The sequence below is a fragment of the Ips typographus genome, linkage group LG16 (genome assembly GCF_016097725.1).
Source record: "Ips typographus isolate SLU linkage group LG16, UJ_Ityp_2.0, whole genome shotgun sequence".
In the NCBI taxonomy this organism is placed as follows: Eukaryota; Metazoa; Arthropoda; class Insecta; order Coleoptera; family Curculionidae; genus Ips; species Ips typographus.
Genome location: NC_138437.1, coordinates 7,142,394 through 7,155,504, shown reverse-complemented (window position 1 = coordinate 7,155,504; position 13,111 = coordinate 7,142,394). Strand labels below are relative to the sequence as shown.

Sequence of the window (13,111 nt, the reverse complement as noted above, 5' to 3'; positions counted from 1 at the left end):
CCAAAATGTCTTGAATAGAACAATAAAACATGGTAAGTTACGTTCACCAAAATGCAGGCAAAGTTTACAAACTAAACTGGGATTAGCCCCTAGTTCAGTTTCTGTTACTTTACGACTGAAAACTAGCCCATTAATTAATCAGTGTTTACTTAAAACTACTTAGGGACTCTTAAAAGGGTTACATGAGGCTTGTTTCCAAGATGGAGGGTGTAGCATTGAAATGAACGTGCTTAAACAGGAAGTTTTACGATTTTGCATACAATTGATTCACCCTAATATGTTGCATAAAGCTTTTTTTATGTAAATGCACTAATCCGAATAGGTCCTTAATGCTGTACACGTACTGTCCTTGGCAGATTTAGATTGCACATCGTATGGATGGATTAGTATTATTTTTAATAACAAAATATTTTTTAATACAGAAAACGAGTCAGTGATGATGGAAAATATACTAAAACTCATTTTTATTAGTGTGGCAATAACTACAAATGCTTCTCTCATTTCCTGTATGAAAATGATAAACATTGAGGATAAGGGCAAATTTCCACACAATTTTTCTTTAATATTGTTTGCAGAAGCCCTCTTCTGGTCACCGATGAATCAAGATATAAGCAAATGTACAGTAACACACCTTTTTAATTAAATTTCACTACGGACTTCCTTTTACAAGTCACAATAATCAAATTAATAAGGAATAACAAGTCCTGCTATATCATAAAAAAAAATTCTGGGAGTTACTCAAAAAGTTAATTTTAAGGCCCTTAAAGACTTTCTAGACTTTTTCAACGATATCCAAAATGTTATTTTCTTTTGAGACTGTTTAATTAACATTGGCTCTAGTACGTAATGGTGGTAGACTCTTTTAATTAAACCAAACACTCCAAAAATACTTGAAACGTTAATTTTAAGACTTTCTCTTTAGAGTGCTAAAGTTAGTTATTAATTCTGGCTTAATTTTCAGTTAGAGCAGAGTTCAAAAGACTTTCCTAGTTACAGAACTTGTTAATGTAAAGGTTTAAAGTAGGAAGGAACAAAATAATAAAACAGTATGAAATTTAGTTGGACGTCTTTTATTGAACGACTTTTTTTAATAAATTTGCAATTAAAATAATACTTATATACTTTACATTACGTAAACTTAAAACCAAGACGTACTATAATGGCAATACGTGACATTATCTGGTTTTAATAAATTTGAAATTAAGATGCTGTTTCGAAATAATGTCAACTAGAAAGCTTTAATAATACGCTAAATGATTTAGTTAAGCTTCGATTGCAGTAAGCAATCTCCGCCTTTACAGCAACCAATAATACATACGAAATGTACTAAAAAATACCGTATCATATCATATCATTGCTTATATGTAATGATCACGAATGTGAGGAGTTTACAATTCCCTCTCAATTTTGATCAGTTCGGCAATACCATCGTACATTTCCTTGACAGCTTCGAACTCAGTGAGACCCATACGCCTCTTGTTGGAAATGTCGTAGATGCCACCTTCAGCTTCGGTGTGCTCACCACGGGTTCCACGTACTTGTAAGTTGTATTTGGAAGCAACTTCCTCTAGTTTAGCCTTGTTGGCAGCGAGTTTTGGTACCTTAATGTGCACAGAAGCACGGACAGTGGTACCCAAGTTAGTAGGGCAGAAAGTAAGGAAACCAAGTCTGTCGTGGTGGGAGAAGGGCAAGCGTTTTTCAATATCGTTGACAGCAGTTACAAGACGACGGTACACCTGTCCCAAGTCACCTCCCATTTGCATGGAAATAAGACGAAGATGATCTTCTTCGTTGCACCAGACCAAGAAGGTTTTGTTCTCATTGTGGTAGATACCACGTCCAGTGGGCCAGAAACGGCAAGCGTTAGCAGCTTGCAAGAACCTGTCACCTTCCTTGAAGAGGAAGTGATCATCAATCAGTTTTTGCTGGACTTCTTTGCTCATTCCAGTCAAGGGGTAGAAGGTACCCTTCAATTCACCGTCCAATCCGGACAAGGTGCTGGAAACTTTCTGTTCCATTTCTTTGTACTGCTCTTCGGTTAAGCAAGGGTTGAAGGGGTAGCCTTCCAATGATCTACCGCACCTGACACGGGTAGACACGACATATTCACCAGCAGGGTCCAAATTGCCAAATACGCTCACATCACCCCAGTTCTTAGGGGGGTGCTTGTCGTTCCTTCCGAATCCTGTATGGTAGTCTTCGATGATGGGGTCGAACAAGTCAGCGAAGACAGAGTAGGCCTCAGCATCAGGAGCGTAGATACCAATACCGGAGTCTAGATTCTCAACACCTGAAATTGGAACAAATCTTTCATTAAATTGTAATTTCTCACATGTAAGAGTAAATAACACGTTGACTGCCATGTGACACGTGTTTTGTGCCATGGTTGGGCTTCACTTTAATCAGAACAAAGAGTAACTCAATAATTGAGGTAAAGTGATATGTTGTGCTTGTGTGTTGTATATATTGGAATATTGGGTTTCATTTCTAAATGTTCATGTGCACAAAGGTACAAAGCGAAAACTGTTAGTTAGTGGTTTGAATTACATGAATGCCTTTCTGTTAATTAACTATATGCTTCTACCATTTCATTAAACTCAGTTCAAAACGTTCATTAGTCCGATATTGGAAGTTGTGGAGGGTTTCAAAATGTTTCCAACTATGATATTGACTGATTTCGTTAGTGAATAGTTATATAGAAATATTTTCCCTTAATTTAGACTAGAACTGGAAATATTTCCTAAAGTCTACATTAGCGTGAATTTACTAGAATAACATAAATTTCAGAACTAAATGATATTGCTAAATAGTGACTTTAATCCTTATTAACAATTTTTTTTAAGTGTACTCTAACCATATAAGCATTCGCTTCAAGTAAGTGAATGAGCTTTATCATATTGGTGACATAATGACTACTCAGATAAGAACATATTAAGTAATTACATACTTATGACTAGTTGATTTTTTTTAAAACAAAAAGTAGTTGCATGGAAAAAACAGAAAAACGAAAAAATAGACAATCTGAATTAGAAATTAATTTGGAGGGTTAAATTATTACTAATTTACTTAACTGGTCCTTTTTCCAGACACAGTTAACGTGTTAAAAGTCGGTGATTTCTATAAATACCTATTGTTGGATCCAATCCAAACAACAACGTGCGTTTACAACTTATAGGAACAGCAGTAATTTGGACTTGAGCTAAACTCACCTGACTGGATCACATCCAAAAGGGTGGAGCCGAAAGAAGTCTTCTTGGTCTTTAGCTTGTCAAAAACTTCCCTGGTTAGGTATTTTTTCAGGAGGGACTTGGAGTCGGAACCTTCAAGTTTCTTGAAGCCTGCTTCAAGTTTGTCAAGAACGGCAGCATCAACCATTGTGTCTTTTCTGCAAAAAATTATTTCTTTTTTTCAGACCTTCAGTGAGTTTAATTCACATATTGGAGTATTATTTATTTACAATGTGTTTTTATCATTAAACAATTTCTGAACATGTTAGTGGATGACACAAGATGAAATGACCACCATTGCATTGATTTTAAAAATAAATGGTAATATAGTAGTAATATATGAAAAAACTGTTTTTTAATATAGTCCAGTGCAAATATTACAGTTCCAAATTAGAAGATAAGATTTGAATCTTTTATTACAAAACTTTTCCTATTATGGTTAATCTGAAAAGTCCTCACAACCAGATAAACTTTCATGCAAATCTCCAGTGTAGAGATTACAGGTGGGATTAGTTGGGAATTTGTGTGTTGGAAAAGTAAATTCCCGGTCTGGTTAAGGCGTTTTGACTGAATAGGTTCATATAAAGTATACTCATATAAGTTTCATGTATTTAAGTTAGAAAGTTCTGGGACTAAACTGCTAAAGGAAATTAATGAAAACACTTTGCTTTAATAAATTTTGGATTGAGTGGTATAAGTAAATCTTGATCAAAGCTTACTGACATTTTTGTTTAATTTGATTTTAAAGCTGTAAGTTGAAAATTACTGTCTTAATTTTCAATAAACTTGAAGAAAATGTTTTCAAAAAAGGAAACAAATAAGTAGTTCTTGCAACAACTGTAAGAACCAACTTCGCAGTACAAAATGTATTAATTTAAAATCTAACAAATTTGATACACACTCTAAAATTACAAAGTCCACACCAATTTGCAATAACTATACATTTAAACAAAAAACGACATCTAAAAACCAACTTATACACACAAAAAAAACGTCACACCAATATAACAAATTTAAAAAAAAAAGAATTTTGGAGTCAAACAGAAAAATTTAAGTGTAAAAGTTCCATGCTGAATTTCGTATTTTCCGCGTGATTGATTGAGGCACGTCAATATAAAATATTTGGTTATAGTCGAAAGCCGGCCGGCCGGAAGTTTTGATTTGAAGGGTGGAAAAAAAAAAAGAAAAAGCAAAATGCATACTTAAGATATATAGCCAAGAGACAGGAAACACAACATATAGAGAAGCTTCCACATAATTCCAGGCGCGTCCCATGGACATCGTGCTATTGACCCATGCATGAGACATCAACAGGAATTGTACAAACCCAGTATCATCCTCTTTTTTTTGCTCTTTAGCAGCGTTTTCCTTGGACGCACACCCACCCATATTCAAAATATCTAACTAGCTGTACCAGCACCGAAAAAACACTACCACTAAATGAGAGAAAGAACTATCCGGCATGGGGTTGTGACGACGCCCTTCAAAGTAAGGCGCCCGGATTTGAGAGCACCCTGATACTGTCTGAGCCCGACTTTCGTTTGACTAAATCGAACTTTCGCAAACGGGGCGCAGTTTTCTAGCAATCGATAAAATCATTTTCGACCAATGAGAACGCGACTAATCTGACAACTGTTCCGATTTAAACCGAATCGTCCACCCCTGTATGTCGACACTACACTCCCCTAATATCGAAACTGTCTATCATATGAATCAATTAAACGAGAATCGATTAATTTCCACCATCACCTCGTACTTGCCGGTACTAATCAAATTATATGTTAAGTGACAACATATATGCTTTTTATTATGTTAGATAGGCGGTGCTTATCAAGATATTAAAAAGTATTTGTTTAATTCCTGCAATTCATTTTTTATGATACGGTATAAATTTAGATTAAGGCATTAACATTCATGACCAAATTTATGCCACAGAAATTGTAAATTTAATATACAAAAATCACTTAAAATATTACAACAAGTGTCACCATTGTGATAATTTTTATCTATCACAGTTTATAAGTGTGTCTTACAATCAATCAAATAACCATAGTTATTTGAAACAAAATAAATCACTAAAGTAATGCTTACCGGTTTCTCTTGCGAGTTATATACGCGAAAATTATGTACAAAGTTAAAGTACCCCCAAAAAACAATCGTCGAATCCACGCATCAGTCATTTTGACTGTAGTAATTAACGAAACTGCCACGATATTAGTAACCTACTACACACTGGATTAAAATTTCAGGCAAAGTTTAATATGTAATCGATATGACGTAGATTGCAATGATATGGGGTATTACTAAGATACCTCAAGTGCGGTCGCTATGGAGTGGATTCAGGATCCAGTAACCGATTGTAAATAAGTGCCCTGATCAAGAAAGGAATTTCAATAAAAATTCATCGGACTGAAGACTGAAGGATAAAATCCTCTCAGATTGGAATTCATTGCTCGTAGACGTAACAAAAGTATATCCACAACAAACAGGCATTATCGACCTGATAAACGACTTAAGAATACTTTTATTGCCCTTATTATAACTGATTCTAACAATTTTTCGTGTGTTCGTGACACTCTAATCCTTAGTATGATTTTTATTTGTATTGTATTTCCAAACAATTTCAGTGATTGCGTAATGAGCCCCACTGCCAAGTTCTATTCACATTTTAGGGGACTATTCCTGCTTTAGCAGTTCTGATAACAGAGGGTTGCAATACACTAGCGAAATGAACATTTGCAAGTTTAAAATGATTACAAAGTATGACCGATGGGGGGTGGCACCCTTCCTGGTGGGTGAATGTCAATTATCCTTTGCAATTTACACAATCGATACAGGGTTGTTGACTGGTGGTAAAATGAAGGATTCTACTAACGTATATTTTGAGTGGGCAGGTACGAATATCTTTCTTAGCAGAAAAGATCATTAAAATTTCAAAGTAATGCAACTGCAACTTCCATATCCATTTCTATTTTTACGGACTCTTTTATAAATAGGACGACCAAATGTTTCATTTACCCCAGTGAAACTTTCTAAAAATATTCAGAGTGCGAGATAATTTGCATGGAAATTAACTTTTTGACTACGATAATTGAACAGGAAACATAACAGAAACGCTTTGAATTGCCGGTATCGGTTGTTACTTTCAAGATATGATGTAGATCTACTAATATTGTCGAATTGATAAGAGTTCAATCTAATAATAGATTTCGAGCGTTTAAACAGGAACTCAGTGTGAAAAAGTTCTGTGGGTTCTAATTTGAACCACAAACCCATGATAATTACAGTCTGGACGACCACTATAATTAACCATCATATGACACGCCTTTGAAAGATATTAATAATTTCTATTGCAAACACCCACACAACGTATCAAAATGCAAATTGGGTGTTTCAATATGTTGACGAAAGTAATTATCAGTGAATAGGGAATGTAGTTTATAATCAAATTTGAAATTATTGGTTTATACTGTGTTCTAATTAGGATTTAATTTAATGCAAAACGAAAACCAGAATAGTACAATTTGGGTAAATGTGGTTGATAAGTCCTAATTTCAACAAAGTTACTTTTAGTTAGTAAAGAATTTAATTTTAATGCATTTTATTAAAGCCTAAATACTAATTACTTAAAATCATTGCTTATTTTGTTTCGTTCAAGTATTCCAAAGGATTTTAAGTCACAAAGCATCATGAATCTTTGAGAATAGAGCAAAAGTAAATCCTATATTATTTCATTTCAAAGTCACAGAGTGTTATTACTATTTCCAATACCCAACCAATTCTTATTCAACCTTGAATCACATTTAACATCAACTTTTAACTCATGAGCTTCAGGATTAATTTATATGGAGGATTAAATGTATTTTGCTACTGCATTGCATACAAATACTTTAGTCCCGATTCAATCCTCAAATTTGAAATCAATCTCAGATTTTATCAAAAGCTTAATTATGTAAGAAGGTAGTATTAATCAAAGCAGTCGAATAATTTACAGAACTGACAAGTTTAATACCTTTAACATATTTAACATTGGATTAAAGGGATTAACACTACAAATTTATACTAAGGTGCCTAACATAATTTAAATATTTTTTTCATAGTTGGTAAGGAGCGTGTGAAATTTGGTTTTCTATTTAAATAAGCTAAATAATAATTCTCAATTTTCCAGTACCATTATCATTTATGTTTAAACCGTTACTTATTCGTTTTCTATAAATTAATTATTTAACCTATTTTAATATTATTACTGTCTTGTCATAGAAACTTCATGTGGCTTGATTGGAAACAAAACTTAAAAGTGAATGTTATTTAATCTGAATTCAGTAGATTTTTTGATATATCAATTTTTACTTTTTGCAAAGATCAAACAAAATTGCAAAACCTAAAATAAAAATTTGTTTCACTTTTTCACAAATGTGGTTAAAGCAGATCCACAAAAACTCCTTTTAAACTAACACCAAAAAGTTGTTATAATACTTTTTTTAGCTACAATTTGGTGAATGCATCACTCTGTAAAACATTTTTACTAAACTGGTTTGGCCTGTATAGCCTTCAAAAGTTAATTGACCTTTGTTACACCCTTATATCGTTGCTGACTAGCAACCGAAAAGTTTAAGTTAACTCACCTAATTGGATTTAAGTTGCCTTGCGATTATTAAATAGAGCAATTTTATTCAATTATACATTCATTATCCCTTTAAATGACTAAATCCTGCTTATACAGGGTGAGCTGGGAATTCAAAATGTTTCAATGCTTTGTGGTTTTATTGCTGATTAAAGCTTGAAGGTTCTTTGAAATTACTAAGTTTCCCGTAAGCAAGAATCAACATCATTTAATGTGAATTTGATTTGCAGGCAAATTTTATGCAGTGTTAATAAATTACTGGTAACCGCAGTGTATATAACAATATTCCTGTTAAGTATCAAAGGATTTGAGATGTGTCACGTAGGCACTTTAAAGCTTTTTACCTGCTTTGATAAAAGCCCGATTAGATCGGTGCACAACAGAATTTCCAACATCAATAAGTAGTTGAAACGAGACATACCTAAACCATTAACGTGTTAAGTTCAAGGAAGTCTGTGAATCATCGTTAAAAAACAGTTTTATTGAATAATTGCATCCTGCATTACAATTTAATTTCAATTGGTAGTCGTAGATATAAAGCTGTTGGACCAGTTTACCAATACCAGTCCTCAGTTACGTAAGGGAAGTTCGATTTTTCAAGTTCAAAGTTTCCGTGCGCCGGTTTAGTTGAAAACTGGGTTTAATTAAAGTAAAAAATGAGTAATTATTGTAGATGGTAGAAAGTGAATTCCCTGTTTAAACTCAGCATTAATTAAAGCTAAAAAAATCTTTTAGGGGCCCGGGGCAGTATAAGTTACTTCGTAATTAAACTACGGTAATATGGAGGGTGGAATTTCATTTTAAAAATTATAAAGCAAGAAAAACAGAAAGGAACTCATGATTGAAGCGTAAGCAAATCATAATGGTGTAATTTAAAAAATATATTTATCGGTAAATGAATGTCAGGTATTACTTACTTTGTTCGCGTAAGCAAAACAAAAAACCGGCTAAACAGACGTGAAATGATAAAGAAATTAAAAAGTCTGTACCTTGAATTATTCCTTTAAACAATATTAGAAACACACTCCACCAGGATTGAACCCACTGTGACTCTGAATGGGAGCACTGAGTGTAGATTAGCTCCTGGTATAACCCCACTCTACCCTATGACGTCAGGTGCATTACACCAATCGTCAATTTTTACGTATTCTATACGAAAATTGAAATGGTCTAGGATTTTTTCCTAAATTTCAGGAGGGTAAAGAAAAAAGATTTTTATTTTCGGGACCACATACCACTAGGAAATCCTAATTATTTCTATTGTTATCGTAAACTAATCTCGATATTGTTATTAGCGGGGGACTTAGTTTATCTATAAAAGTACGGATTTTTATGGATGTTTAAACTATCGTAAAGACTGTTCAATTGATGGAATTTTTGTGCAGGAAGTTTCTGTAATGTTTATGATTCATTGCTTGGGCAATTAAACAGTTTGCTAACGGCTGTATCTTTTTAGGCGTGAAATGACTATTGTTTCTTAATTTATGTTTCAACCAATGGTTTTGTTGTATACCTATATTATTTAAATGTGTAGGTGGTATTACTTTTAGTTTAATTTATATGGGAATATTGACTGACTTTTTTGATTTAAAGTAAACTTCTTTTTTCAATTATAGAAAATTGATTTTTGTATGTGTTTTATACAAATTTTCAATAAAGAAGTCTGAAAGTATTGTGTATATTCGTCTTCCATCAATTTTAACAGATACACTAAATACTATGAAACTTTAAATCACTAAGATCTAACAACGTTGCATTTTTTTGTACAGAGTGTCTGAAATAAAACGTAATCATAATAAGCAGCTTAGGAAAAAATAGCTTAATTAGTTTCTTTACTATAATGTTTCCAAAAAATAGTCACCTTAGTTATAAAGTTTTAGGACTTTGAATTTTTTCAACATAAACTTTCATTACCTTGACCTCAATTACGAAAGTTATATTAAACGATTACGTGGACGTAAAACAATAAAATATTTAAAAAGTAATTATAACGGCTAGAAAGAGCAAAAAAAGTCGTTTTTCCTTTTTACATTATTGGTTCGCGTAAAAGTCTACATGAATAACTCATAATGGAAATGGATTTTCAATATGAGGACCCATTTATTGGCAACCATTATTATAATTTTATATATAAGCAGACAAAAAACGCCTTCCCCTACATTGAGGGGTTAGAATAAGTGGGGATAACCCTAGCGTATCGACCCCTGGAACCTAGCCAAATCTAGAAAGGTCATTAGTTTGCAAAATACTCCAATTTGGGAAATCGAATCCCTGGAAGGTAGTCAAACTGATTACCGGGGTAAATCAATTATTTAAATAAATGTCAAAAGCTTATTAGGTATGGATGGAAGCTGTTCCGTTGGGGATTGAAACCATAGCGAATCTGAATCACTCAGCTAGGAAAATGGGGTTTGTAGTTCCCTAGGTCAGCGTATCTGGGCAATGGCAAATTGCCCTTCACTCGGAAACTAGCCCTGAAATGTAGTTATTGTTGTTAGCTAATATGAGAGGAAGTTACTTAATCATTGCGTTTGTAGTCGTCGTACGTTGTTATTTTCAATATCTAGCCAAGTTTCTCCACAAAATTTTAAATTTAGATTTCGTTGTCTTGTTTCCATGCAATTTAAAAGAGAATTGTTATCGATCCGATTAGGTGATAATTCTGATTGAACCTTATAAGCAATCACATGAATTTTTGCTACGTGACTATGACTAATCAGTTAGTGTGTGTAAATGTAAATCAATGAAAGAGTTTTGCTGATAAGCAGGGCTGAAAATACTTCAAGAAATTCAAAGGGTTCTCAATTACTGTTATTTATTACACCAGCAATCTGGCCAAAAATCACGAGAGCAAAACGAACCATTAATTAGTACTATTTTATTGTAACATAGCTTTGTAATTAGATTTCTTCAAACAACTGATCTGATTATTTTTATGTTCACTTATAGGTACGTGACTCAGTCCTCGTTTTCCTTAGATGCTCTTTGGAATAAGGTACTTATAGAGAAGAATAACAGAGAGATTATATTACAATTTATACCTTGTTAACTACATCAGAATTTATGTTTTGTTTGTAAAGGCTTTTAATTTATTGTATCAAAGATTTCAATATTTGTTAATATTAATGCAGCTTGTTAAAGTGTGCTTTGAGTTCATGCATAGAGATTTTGCTTAAATTTGAAAAGAAAAAATTAACTTTTTTTTACTATTTTAAATTAGAGAGGATGTAATAGTCCAAAATAATAATTGAAACGTTAAGTTTCAACTGTAATAGGATTTCTTTTAATAATACATGTCCGTAATAAGCAAAAATAATCCTTAACAAATACTCGCGTAAACATGTCAATATCTATTAATTTTTTATCAAGAAAATGCACTCTGCATCTCTTTTGAAATTAAGTATAATTTAAAATATGATACTTTTGAAAATAACAAGCAAAACATCCTGTAGATGATCTTGTGTTATGATTATAAATTATAATTAATGAAGTGAGCAGTACAAATTAACGTAATTAATTTCTACTGCCAAACGTAATAGTAGAACCGCCATTAATTAAAAGCCCTGTAACATATCAGCATGTTAGTTAAAAACTGACTATTCTGTATAACAAATTAAATAGCTATATTAAAATTAAGTATTTCCATATAGTAACAACAAAATCAAGAGGAAACTTAATTCGGGTTTAATTTACGAAGAAATGAATTTACCAAGGGCTGAAATTGAAAAAGTTTGTTAACTAGGTGGATTTCCGATCATCTCAAAGTTATTCCAGGCAGGAAAGTGCCAAACTCAAATTACGAAATTTGAGTTGAGGGCTTTCAAAGAAATTTGGCTTTTCATATTTCCATGTAGACATGGGGGGTCGTGTTTAGGAAGTGAAAATGTATGTTCTCTTATATATCACCACAAGATGCCAAGAACACGGTCTTATTTAAGGAAAATTTTATTTAAAACTCATTTAGAAGTGTAGGTTGTCTTATAATTTTGATTTTAATGACTTTGGTAGGTCAGAATGTAAAATCTGAACAAAAATTAAGGTTTTTGTGTCTGTTCTAGTTCAACAATTAAGCTGGGTTTGTATATAAAAATTAATTGGCTTACTGTTGAATAACTCTTTAGTATAATAAACAGTTTTCAGATGAGGTTATCTAAGTAACAAAGCCCTGGTGTATAATATTATACCTGAACAAATTTAGACTTTATAAACAAAGTCAAAAATTGTAAATTCACGAACTAGCGATCTATTACAATTGAGAGTTTTCTAAAACCTGAAATATTTGAATGCCAAGGTTGAAATCGGGATTTCAGCCAGACTGATATGTATATTTAGATTACTTGGCATAATACCTCGGTTGGTACCCTGAGTCCATTAACTTGTAACTTTTATTTATGAGGTATATTTTTCTCAAAATTATTAACATAACTTTAGGGTTGTTTTTAGTTTTGCATTTAATTGTTTTTTTTAAATCACGTAAGCTCCCACTCAAACATTTATAAAACAGCTCCAGGCTGTTGCCAAATATTAATTAGTTTTAGCTATACCCCTTCGCAATGTGAACTCTTTGTTCTGGCAAGAAAAAATATTTGCGCTAACAGGGATATTTGAAACTGCTGGATTTCTCAGCTCCGCTCAGTACTAATTTTAACTTTGGATAAACAGGTGTGGGAAACAGCTATAGAGATATCTTACAGAACCATGGTAATGTTTTGCATTAAGATAATCACGAGACTGTTATGTAAACGTTTTAGAAAGTTGCACTAATGCAGAAATCGACAATATTCGAACACTCAAAGCATTTCTTACAGAATACTATCTAGGAAAACTCTGATTTTCCTGATGTACCATAAATTTGTATTATGAGATCTGTCAATCACAAAATGATGGTCAAATATTGAATTAAATCTTCAAAATAAATTGTTTCTTTAGAAGTTATAAAGTTTAGAAGATGTCCCTTTATCACAATATTGCGCCCTGCTAACGTAATCTAATCACAAGAATAAGTGAAGGAACATGTTCCACCCTAATTTTTCCCTTAATAAATTTAATGGAACGGAATAATCAATCAAGACCCCTCAAATTTCAAAATGCTCAAGTTACGTATGACTTACCGGGGCTGGTACTTCACTTGATTTTTTGTTTCAACGTGGTTTGGTGGTATAGTCATGGCAGATTTAAAAATGTTAACAAAATGGACACGAATTTGAGCAACAAACTAGTTAAGGTGAAGCTAAAGTTAGATAAAAAAAACAAGAATTTC

The 13,111-nt window shown here is 32.7% G+C and overlaps 1 protein-coding gene and 1 long non-coding RNA gene across 6 annotated transcripts; one reads left to right on the top strand and one right to left on the bottom strand.

The window, feature by feature from the left end:
• Positions 1–1,054: 1,054 nt before the first annotated feature.
• Argk1 (Arginine kinase 1) lies at positions 1,055–13,111 on the bottom strand. 5 transcript variants are annotated; one of them, XM_081993773.1, is made up of 3 exons: positions 12,963–13,111; positions 3,210–3,385; positions 1,055–2,290 (listed from the first exon to the last, which is right to left on the bottom strand). In XM_081993773.1, the coding sequence occupies exons 1-3, from the start codon at positions 13,016–13,018 to the stop codon at positions 1,389–1,391; spliced, it is 1,134 nt and encodes a 377-aa protein (XP_081849899.1). In that variant the 5' UTR covers positions 13,019–13,111; the 3' UTR covers positions 1,055–1,388. The 5 variants fall into 5 exon arrangements, with proteins under 5 accessions (XP_081849899.1, XP_081849900.1, XP_081849901.1 ...); XM_081993774.1 differs by lacking the exon at positions 12,963–13,111 and adding an exon at positions 8,841–8,999; XM_081993775.1 differs by lacking the exon at positions 12,963–13,111 and adding an exon at positions 8,769–8,887.
• On the top strand, positions 8,397–9,521 carry LOC145738766 (uncharacterized). Its single transcript, XR_014180850.1, has 2 exons — positions 8,397–8,527; positions 8,587–9,521. It is a non-coding gene; the product is annotated as an uncharacterized LOC145738766 (long non-coding RNA).